Genomic DNA, 11,614 nt, shown 5'->3' with positions numbered 1-11,614 from the left:
GATGGAAAATTCTGGAGGACGGGAATTTTTTCGGTGTTTTTTTTTCTTCATATGGCGTGAATGCAAGCACAGTATGACACTAAATAGCGTTTAAAAGCAGGAGTAGTATTTGTGACATCCTTTTTAGTATGCAGTATTTGAATGGTACGCCGAAAGCTTTGAATGCTTGAACACAAGCAGCCGAGTGAAACGTCATCAAGTGTGCGACTGCGCGCCATCTGCGAGTCAAAACACAACCAAGTGACAGTGATCAGAAACATTTATAGTGCTTTATTCTAGCAAAATGGAAAGAGTTCTTTGTGAACGGCACGGTAAGTGTGTAGTAGTAGTAGTAGTATTTGTAGGAGTATAGCAAGCAAAATATAACACAGCAGCCTAAGTTTAAATGGATGGATAGCAGCTAGCAGAGACCGGCTTTTAATGGCGCTAACTATCCTTAGCAAAATCTTCACCGTTCAAACAATGGTGAATTAGATATTTTTCTTCACTGTTGCTCATATTAACTCAGCTAACCTAGCACTCCTTGTTCAGGCAACATTTGCTTTCTGAAGACTGGAATGAAGGAAGGACCGAATAAGGGGAAAAGCTTCTATATTTGCACCGGGCGGGATGCGACACCGTGTGATTTCACACAGGCTGCTGAGTGAGTTCTCCTAAATACAGGCTTGTTTAACCCTCTTCAGTCTGGTAACTAGTCCTAGGTTTAACTAATCCAAGGTATCTCTCTCTCTCATATATATATATATATCCTCAGACTGCCAGCTTCTCACTGTCTCCGTCATGAAGATGCTCTGGTTGAACTTCAGACGTTAGCTCACAGTACAACACAAGGCACTTATAGGTAACTAACTGGATTCTGTCATTGTGTGTACATTATGGGTTTATGCTTTAATGTATTGGTTTTTTTTACAATTCTAGGCTGCTGTATCGCTGTGTAGTAGGAAAGGAAGAGGGGCAGAAGTGGTGTGGGAGTATTCCATGGACAGAGGTGCATATATTTTATTAATATAAACAGAAATCGTGCTCTTAACCAATATTAACCATGTTTCAGCCGGGTTATTAGATGAGCTTTATCTGTAAATAGTTACATAACTTATGCTGGCTGAGATGATACAGGTTTTTTATGTGAAATAAAACACTTTGATGAATGTCACTATCAAATGCAGATGTCTTGAATAACTTGATAACGGATGCATACAGAGAAGCAGACTCGGTGGGAATATGCCTAGAGCTGAGATTGGAAACATTATTATATGTGATACTTTTTGTAGTTGAGAGTTATAAAATTTCTATGCATAAAAGTCCTATGCATACTTATTTTTTGTTAAAAAAAAATGTTTACTTGTTTAATTTACAGAAAGCTACTACAAAGAGTTTTTTGCCAGAGAACAAGAAACAGCCTTCCAGTCTTCCTCCTGTTAAAAATCCTTTCAAAGCCCCCAGCAAAGTAGACAAAAGCTCAGAGTGGAAAAAGCTTCAAGAAGGAGAGGTAAAGACATTGGGGAAGTCTGTAGAGAGGGAGAGCTCTAAGAAAAGCACCACTGATGAAATTCCCAAAAAGAAAGCAGAGAAAGAATCAGACGATCAAAGCAAGTCGAATGGTGCAAATGTCAGAGAGGGTGAGGCAGTGAGGTCTGAGCATTCTGAATCCTGGAGAGAGAAAAAACTTCCTCCTGGAATGAAGATAAAGAAGCGATCTTCTGATGAAGATAAGAAATCTCACAGCAGTAGTGAGGTGACTGCAGAAGGAGCTGAAGCTACGGAGAGTTCTAATAGTAGCACTAAATGTGAAAATGTCAATGAAAAGCAAACGGAGAAAGAGACCAAATCGCAAAACCTCCAAAGCCATGAAAAAGACGAGAGATCAGCTCCATGTCAAAACCAAACTAAACAGAAAACTGATGGACACAGTCCTCATTTATCTTCTAGGAAGACATCTACATCAAATACAGACACTGAGGCAGGTCAGATTTCTAAAAATGCTCCAAAAAAAGACAGTCAGTCCAGCCCAGGTTTACCATTAGAAGGTGTTTCAGCTTCACTGAAGCCGGATATAAATAGTGTCCAGAAGAAAACAGTGACATCACCTTTTGGAGAGTGGAGTGATGATGATGATGATGATGATGATGATGATGATGATGTCCAGCTGGTTTCAGTTCAGCCAGGCTCTCAGCAGATTTCCTCAGTTCCAGCTGCACCGTTGCAGAAAACCCTTACCTCCTACCCAGGCTTTCAGCTTGTATCAAAGGGAAAAAACCAAGACGATGACCCCACAGCAATCCATAACCAGCTCACAGCCCAGCTTAAACAAAAGAAGGTACTATTAGTGTGCTTCGTTGGTTTTCTCTCAGCATACTTTGTAACAAAATTTCTGAATAGTCCATTTCTAAAGGTTTTTATTAATTTTTTTTTGTCTTTGTGTCTAGGCCACTCTGTCATCAGTTAATGTGTCTGCCCTGCCTGATAAAGGAGAGAGGCTGAAGAGTCAAGTGAAGCAGCTGGAAGAGGCTCTGGATGCTTTAAGTCTGACCGGTGTTGCTCTTACTGGTGAGAAACTGACATGTAATGTAAAGGGTGTACATGTCTTTGTAGAGTAAAGATTCACTGCCAATGAATACGGAGTTATTCTTTATGATTACCTTTAGCCCGTGATGCAACATAGGGTGAGAGTGATCTTTTACAGGATTATAGTGTCTCAGTTCTCTGGACATGAGAGCTCTTGAATGGTTTGTAGAAATGAATCATATCATATATATTCCAAGACTTTCACACTTAGTAGATCTCAACCCAACTGAACACCTTAGGGAGATTTTGGACTGACATTTTTTACACTGGGGACTTTTGCTGTGGTCCGAATCCGAGTGATATTGTCCCCCTTCCAGCCTATTTTAGTCTATTATGCACAGAAGGCACTAATATTTTCCTAATAGAATACTGTAGCTCTTCATGGACTTTGTTGCTGTTTGGACCAAGGCCTGCTGTGGGTAGCTACATGCTTTCAATTACAGACTTCCAGTTTGTGTTTTGTTGGATGGTCGATGAGAATCAAATACAAATCTGTAGAGTGGGCTTTTGGAGGTTGTTGCTTAATCTCAGTTGAAGTGTGAAATGTTATCAAGGTTATTATGTCTAAACGCTTTTTGTTACTACTAGACAATTAAATGATATAAATGACTGAAAACCTGCACAGACATATTGAATAATTTGTTCCCAGGCTCTCAAGATGTAGGCAGTGAAGCAGAGAAAAATCCCAAACCCAGTCATTCCAATCCTTTTAACCGTGCAGGGGGCACTGTTCTCCTGGCAGAGGCTCCAGTCCATTTTCAGCCAAACTCCTCTGCTAGCTCACTGGGCCTGCAGCTCAGTCAGGGCTACTCACAAATGTATGGAGGTAATTAAGTTTAATCCTCTTCTTAGAAACAAGCATGTTGTATACTATAGCCATCATTAGTAATAAGCTCTGTTTGTCAACAGTGAATCCTCAAAACCAGGCCTTCTATGGTGGCAGGATGACAGAGAGCAGAATGTTCGCTGTGCGTAATGCCACAACGGAGGCCATTGACCACCTCCATCACTCACTGGAGTCTTGCCCTTCTACAGACACTGAGGCACAGGATCCCAAAGGAATAAAGGTCAAACATGCTACCCAACTGGAAATTGGTGAAAGATGAAGAGAGGTTTATTATGGTAAATGTAATAATACATTCAGACATAATGGAAGTCAGGTATTGATCTTTTCCCTTTCAGGTCCAGTTGTTGCCACATCAGAGAAAAGCCCTGGCCTGGCTGCTGTGGAGAGAAACACAAAAGCCCTGCGGGGGTATTCTGGGTAAAACATCATTATTATTTTTTCTAAGTTAATACATGTTAATATATAAAACGATATAATTGGATTGAGCACAGCATTAATTGAACTATATGCTTGGACTGGAGCGGAATTGATGAATAAATTATTAATAGAAAATAAATGTTCCCATGTCCCCTAAATGAAATGTGCAAGCTCTAGAGTAATTTCTCTCTTCGTGTATCTGTCCATCTGCATGACACCGATTTATTTTTGAAAGTGGAAATAATTGGAAAAATGATAATCAAATGGCGAATGGTGACAGCTCCACTTTGGAACTGATTATTAATGGGTTGTGTGTTGGCGCTAGGTTAACTTTATGGTTTAACATTTTCACTAACTGGTGTCTCTTTCATGAATTTATTGATTTTATTATTTAAACATTTCACATAAATCTAGTCATTTGTGGTATTTAGGTGACACTCACATGCTGTTCTATGCTTTTCTCTTATGTATTTATTATTAATTCAGCTGATGACATGGGTCTGGGGAAGACCCTCACTATGATCGCTCTCATTCTGTCCCAGAAGAAGAAGGAGGAGAAAGACTCACAGCTGGAGGGATGGATCTCCAAAACTGGTAAGTACAACTACAGAGGGGAAACTGGATGCCTACTTAGATAGCTATTGTGTGTGTGTGTGAGAGAGAGAGAAAGAGAGTTTGTTATGTGCTGGTGCCTGCCAGTTGTACTTCCTATTTCTGAGAGTGAGACTATATAAATATGAACTGCAATATGCTGTGTTGTGTTTATGTATTAAAAGAAGCATATGATTTGGCTAGACTCGACTTTGGTGACGTCTTGGGGAACTCTGATCATCTGTCCTGCCTCTCTGGTGCATCACTGGAAGAAAGAGATAGAGAGACGCGTGAAGAGCAGTCGCCTGAGTGTGTATCTCTACCACGGGCCTAACCGACAAAGGAGCGCGAGCGTGTAATACTGTCACCTGATTCTCTATATCGGTTCCACATCCACTGGAAATGAATTCTGTTTAAATGGCTGCTGTTCTGTTTTCTCTGATGATCTGGCTGAATAGCTCACACTTGCTCTGTTTGCTCTCTCCACTAGTTTGGCTGAACATGATGTGGTGATCACTACGTACAGCCTGGTTTCCAAAGAGATCCCAGTTCAGAAAGAGGAGGCTGAACAGCCCAGTCAGGACACTGAGCCTGTGGTACGATATGCTATAGCTGAGCCCCATGGGCAGTCTATTTTAATCATAACTGGCCAAGACCGTCAGGATCTTACCATTTACAATCTGATTGAAAACTAACACAAGAAGGCCAGTATCTTTCAATGAAATTTAAGATTTTGTACAAGCCAGCCTTCGTTGGTTAAAGTAGGCAATTTTTATCCACCTTGAGTGAACAAACATTGTACAAATAAACCATTTTTTAAAAAAAGGTGAGATTTTTAAATAAAAATCATCATATGCTCTCTAATGCCCAATTCATTAGCAGCAGGTCAGGCATTGTTTCTTGTTTAATTCAAGATCTAAATGCTATTTAGCAGCTCAGTATGTTAGGAAAATAATCTGACCAAAAAATATATAGACTTGTTTTCTCAGATTCCCAGTGTGCTATATGTTTTACATTTTTAAACATGCCTCCAATTGTAGATTTACTCCTCCTCGTGTATCTCTGTGCTTTTAGGGGTCTGAGCTGCCTCCTCTCCTGCGTGTAGCCTGGGCTCGTGTGGTTCTTGATGAGGCTCACAACATTAAGAACCCTAAAGTGCAGACTTCCATGGCTGTGTGTAAGCTGCGGGCTAAAGCACGCTGGGCCGTCACTGGTACCCCCATCCAGAACAACCTGCTGGATATGTACTCGCTGCTGAAGTATAACTCCACTCTGTACCCCAGAGCAGTTTTCACTGCGTTCAAACATTGCATGCCTATTTTATTTTCTCTTTACCAGCATAATTTAAGACTTTGTGTTTTGTTTTTTGTTTTTTTTGTTTTTTTTTTTTAGATTTTTGAGATGCTCTCCATTTGATGAATACAAGCTGTGGAAGGCTCAGGTAGACAATGGCTCTAAGAGGGGAGGAGAGAGGCTTAATATTCTCACCAGGTCCCTGCTGCTGCGCAGGACCAAAGACCAGCTGGACTCTACAGGCAAGCCTCTGGTGTGTACTGCAGTATATTTTGCCTTTCTAGTTTTTCCACTTCCAACCTTGGCAAGCCATGTGTTAATAAAACTTGCTTTGTGCACAAGGAGCCTTTTTTATAAAGGAAAAAGTTTGGGCCTCTTAGTTCTAGTGAATAGAAATTGTAATGCTACATCATATAAAGACATTTTAGACAAGTGCGTTCTTCAAATTGTATTAAAAGCGAACATGTGGGAGTGACGGTCAGGTGTGCACATATTTTTGGCCATATGGAGTACCTGTCTGTTATTACCACTCTCTTATTTCTCTGTGGTAGGTGTCTCTGCCTGACCGGAGCTGTAAGGTTCACCGGATAAAACTGTCAGAGGATGAGCAGTCTGTTTACGATGTGGTGTTTGCACAGTCCAGGTACAGTTAAACACACTATAAAACTCCCTGTCTTCAAAACCACACCATACATCTTGTGTAGCATTAAGCTGCGCTTCTCCTCAGGTCCACCCTCCAGTCCTATCTGAAGAGGCATGAGGGAAGAGACACTAAACATGGAGATGGCAGCAATCCCTTTGACAAAGGTTTGGAGAATTGTATATTTTAATTTTTATTCATAGCAGTGTTCAAGATTCTGTCTTGTCCATTTATGAGTGTTTTATGTATGTTTCAGTTGCGCGGGAGTTTGGTATGTCTCAGCAGGATTCTGTGTCCTCGTCTCAGCAACCTCAGGTTTCCAGCACCATCCACATCCTGTCCCTGCTGCTGCGCCTCAGACAGTGCTGCTGTCACCTGTCCCTGCTGAAGAAGGTCACTTTCTCTCTCACACACACAAACATATACACACTCAGGCCCTTCATGGTTAGTTTAAGCATGAGTATGATTGTGTGATTTTATTGGTCAGACGCTGGATCAGTCAGAGCTGCAGGGAGATGTGATTGCTCTGTCTCTGGAGGAGCAGCTGTGTGCTCTGTCTTTGTCTGAATCCTCTAGCTCGGATCACAAAGCCACGGTTTCCCTCAACGGCAGCCGGTTTCGTTCCGAGATTTTTGAGGAGAGCCAAGAGAGTACTAAGGTAGGCTTTTTCTTCCACCTTTTTTAGTTAGTATTTTCTACAATAATAAAACATTAATTTTCTCAAACCTTGCACTGACTGTGTGCATTTATTTGTTCTATTCAGATTTCAGCCATCTTCACAGAGTTGAAAGAAATCCGTAAGAAAAATCAGAAAAGGTACACGTTTTTTTTACAGGTTGCTTATGATTACAAGATACCGAGCATATTGCATTTCTGTTATGGGTTATTTAGATGATGGGATGTGAGGCTAACAGGAGTGTGTGTTGGCAGTGTAATTGTGTCCCAGTGGACCAGTATGCTGCACATTGTAGCTGTTCACCTGAAGAAGCTGGATCTGCACTTCAGTGTCATTGATGGTACAGTGAACCCTAAACGACGCATGGACCTGGTGGATGAATTTAACACTAACCCTAAAGGACCTCAGGTGTGTTTTTCTACAGGGCAGGAATGAAGGCCATTTGTTATTTACATCTAATAAGTGTTCTCTAATGATGGTCATTAGGGTCAGAACAGCAAGCCAGAGAGTAACTGTTAAAAGGAAATTCCAGTTTACTTTACCCAAGTTTTAATATTTAAAATGCTTTGACTATATATCTGTTTGAATGAGACGTAATGTGTGCTGCAGGTAATGCTGGTGTCCTTATGTGCCGGAGGAGTGGGTATTAATCTGATTGGTGGGAATCATCTGTTCCTCATAGACATGCACTGGTAAGACATTATACAAGTCTCATCGTTAACAAAGACTTATACCACAGAGCTGTTCTCAAGCTGATTGGTCAGATGTTGATTATGTTTCCCTCACAGCGTAAGCTCTGGATGTAGTTCCACCAGTTTATATTAATGCACCCTAAGGCATTATAGTAACACCTTACACAGGAACATGTATGGCAGATGGTCCTGATAACCTAAAAATAAATTAAAATATAACTTCAAGAGAGGCTGGAGAGAGACACGTTATTAAGCTGACAAGAATAACTTGCTGTTATTGGAAAATAGTGACCCCTGTGGTGGTAATTCCAATCAGTCATTGATTATTTTTCTATAACAACATTCCCTGTTGTGTTTTGTTTCTTAAATATCTGTTCAGTGGGTAGGTAGCGAGAAAGGAGTAGCCTTAGGGTAATTTACGCAATGGATTTCTTGACAGCGTAAATTCTAGGAAGTGTGTAATTTATTGTCCATTAGAGATCTTTAGACTCCAGTATTCCATTAAACTGGTGTAATTACAGGCTCGTGGTGGCAGAAGAAATGGATGTCATTGTCTTAAAGCACTTTGCTGTGAAATTTAAATTACTGAATACAAACAGGATTTAAGAAGGAGCTACCTTTTTACAGGAACCCTGCACTGGAAGACCAGGCCTGTGACAGAATCTACAGAGTGGGACAATGCCGTGATGTCACCATTCACAGGCGAGTCCCATGTTCTTGTGACGTATTACATACTTTTTAATAGTAAAGATATTGTTACTACTGTGGTTGAATGCTTTTTTAGGTATTTTCTGAGCAGGAATTTAAGATATTGAAGCAGATGACAAGAATAACATTTGTTGCCGCAATTCAGCATGTCATTACTTTACAGATTTGTGTGTGAGGGCACAGTAGAGGACAAGATCTCCTCTCTGCAGGAGAAGAAGAAGGAGCTGGCCCAGAAAGTCCTGTCTGGAACCGGGTCCTCGTTTACCAAGCTCTCATTAGCAGACCTCAGGGTTATCTTTGGTGTGTAACATATAACATGGATGTAATCTTCAGGTCAGCTCTGAATTATGTCTTTCACTTTTATCGATGCCTTAGCCATGTTTAATTGCCTTAGACCAATGTCTGAACTGTATCTATGTGATATTACTTTTTTTTTTAATTAAATAAATATATACTGACTGAAAAAAAATAAATAAATCACTGATTCTCAGTCACATCCTGGAGCACCACATGACACCTGATTCATTTTTATGTAGAGCTTTAGAGGATGCATATTTAAGCTACTAGAACTCAGCTGATACTGAACATCCTGCAGGTGTAGTTCATTTTTCTCCAAGATACTCTTGGTATATATTTCTGATGGTTAAGCAAAATACTATCTATTAAAGTGACACTTGATCCAATTTACCAACAATAAAAAAGTGAATTATAACTATACTGACAAACGTTTTAGGACACCCCTCCAAATCATTGAATTCAAGGGTTGGACTTGGCCCCTTAGTTCCAGTGAAAGGAACTCTTAATGCTTCAGCATACCAAGACATTTTGGACAATTTCATGGCTCACAGTCTCCACTCTAATTCATCCCAAAGGTGTTCTATCAGGTTGAGGTCAGGACTCTGTTCAGGCCAGTGAAGTTCCTCCACATGAATCTCACTCATCCATGTCTTTATGGACCTTGCTTTGTGCACTGGTGTGCAGTCATGTTGGAACAGGAAGGGGTCATCCCCAAACTGTTCCCACAAAGGTCGTAGCATGAAATTGTGCAAAATGTCTTGGTGTGCTGAAGCATTAAGAGTTCCTTTCACTGGAATGAAGGGGCCAATGCGAACCCCTAAAAAAAATTCAGTGATTTGGAGGGGTGTCCCAAAACTTTTGGCAATATAGTGTATGTGACCAAGGGAATTATTGAAAAAGAAAATTCAGCATGTAGTCTGGGCAATATTTCTTTTTAAAAATAATAAATAAAAACAAATACAACATTTTTCAACAGATTTAGCACAATTTTCATTTCTACGAAAGAATCAGTTAGACCCAGTATTCGATTTAAGGAACTTTAATGTGCAGAACTGTGTTGTTTTTTAAACCCAGGTTTAACTTTGCCTAAAACCTCATTTGATTAAAGCCCAACCTGTCTGAGATTTCTAAAACTGAGCTGTAAAGGTGTGCTGGCGCCCTCTAGTAGACATGATGTACTATTTGGCCTTCTCTTTTGGTTTTATACAACTATGTTTCTAGGTCAGTATATATTGATTAATGTAGGGTGAGTTCAGAATTTGACTTAACAGTTTACATTTTTGAATAAATTTCTGAAATGTTCAGGATGTTGACTATCTCCCACTGAAAAATAAATGCATCTCCATGTGAGATCCATGTGTGTTTTTATTGAAGAATACCCTTCCCTGTCGTCAAAACCAGTTTAATGGCATGTTTGCTAATTTAGGTAGGACTTGGTTTTCACTCTGTCACTTGTTTAATACATTATTTATATTATTTACTTATTCCTGGAATCAATATCTCATATATTAGTAACGTTACATGAAAAAATATTTTCCAAATTTATAAACATATTCTTATACTGTATGAAAATAGCAGATTGCATCTTATGAAGTAACCTGACAGTAATACCAACAATAAGGGTTTAGAAAATCTGTAATTTTCTCCTGATTTCCAAACATTTTAGGACTTTAATTTTTAATTTACGTTTCTGTAAATCTAGTTAGTCTTGTACATTATAAATACTGTATGTAAAGTTCACAACATTCAGCATAAACAACTTTAGACACAGTTGAACTACACTAACTGTTATTAGATAAACACAGAAATCTATGCAATCAATAAAGTTTCTATAGTCTTTGTCTTTTTGACCTTTGCCCAAGTTTGATAATCTGTATATACTCGTTCAACACTCACACACTCAAATACTCTGACTCATCACCCACAGATAAGACACTGATGTAAAAGCAGGAATAGCAATGATATCTTGTTCTGTGACAAAATCAGCATGTGTTTCTAGATGTACTTTTAAAATGGAAATTCTCACAGTACTACATACAACACAAACTAGAATAAATAGACTTCACCCATGTGTGAAAGCAAAAAAAACCTGTTTTATTAAAAAATTTGTAAATTGCTCATATACAGTGTTTCATATTAAAAGAAATCTTAAGGTAGATGTGAACTATATAATTACCTAAGTCAAACAACACAAAAAGGGCGGAAAGATTATTAAAAGGATTATTTAACCTGCTTATCAAGTGAGCTAATATTGCACTGATCAAGTACTGATTAAAGCTGTCTTTATCTGTGTCTTCAATAGCCTGCTTGGTCATACACAATATTACCAGAAGTTTTGGGACACCTCTCCAAATCATTGAATTCAGGTGTTGTTTTTCAGGGGTTGGGCTCGGCCCCTTAGTTCCAGTGAAAGGAACTCTTACCGCTTGATATTTTGGACAATTTCATGCGCCCGACTTTGTGGGAACAATTTGGGTATGACTTCTTCCTGTTCCAACATGACTGCACACCAGTGCACAAAGCAAGGTCCATAAAGACATGAGTGAGATTGGTGTGGAGGAACTTCACAGAGTCCTGACCTCAACCTGATAAAACATCTTTGGGATGAATTAGATTGGAGACTGCGAACCAGGCCTTCTCGTCCAATATCGGTGCCTGACCTCAAAAATGTGCTTCTAGTGGAATGGTCTTAAATTCCCATAAACCTTGTGGAAAGCCTTCCCAGAAGAGTTGAAGCTGTTAGGCAGACGTCCCAGTTTTGGCCTGGCTCGCAGTCTCCGTTTTAATTCATCCTGATCGAATTAGATCCTGATCTAATTCATATTATATATACAATAAAGTGTTCCTCAGTTATTTTTACACTGGAATGAGTAAAAATGGATTAAAAC

General features: G+C 39.5%; 1 protein-coding gene across 1 annotated transcript; it reads left to right on the top strand.

Annotated features, from left to right (window-relative positions):
- Positions 1-271: 271 nt before the first annotated feature.
- On the top strand, positions 272-10,330 carry ttf2 (transcription termination factor, RNA polymerase II). Its single transcript, XM_058393594.1, has 23 exons — positions 272-311; positions 532-643; positions 755-841; positions 919-988; positions 1,358-2,317; positions 2,427-2,547; positions 3,215-3,391; positions 3,475-3,632; positions 3,748-3,829; positions 4,316-4,423; positions 4,625-4,775; positions 4,911-5,016; positions 5,495-5,679; positions 5,813-5,966; positions 6,265-6,356; positions 6,441-6,520; positions 6,610-6,746; positions 6,841-7,011; positions 7,117-7,169; positions 7,284-7,437; positions 7,639-7,721; positions 8,349-8,423; positions 8,593-10,330. Exons 1-23 carry the CDS (start codon positions 284-286, stop codon positions 8,735-8,737), a joined length of 3,489 nt encoding a protein of 1,162 aa, XP_058249577.1. The 5' UTR covers positions 272-283; the 3' UTR covers positions 8,738-10,330.
- The last annotated feature ends 1,284 nt before the right edge of the window (positions 10,331-11,614 follow it).

This window comes from Hemibagrus wyckioides, linkage group LG06 (assembly GCF_019097595.1).
Source record: "Hemibagrus wyckioides isolate EC202008001 linkage group LG06, SWU_Hwy_1.0, whole genome shotgun sequence".
In the NCBI taxonomy this organism is placed as follows: Eukaryota; Metazoa; Chordata; class Actinopteri; order Siluriformes; family Bagridae; genus Hemibagrus; species Hemibagrus wyckioides.
Note: the sequence above shows the minus strand (reverse complement) of the source record. Positions and strands in the feature narration are given on the sequence as shown.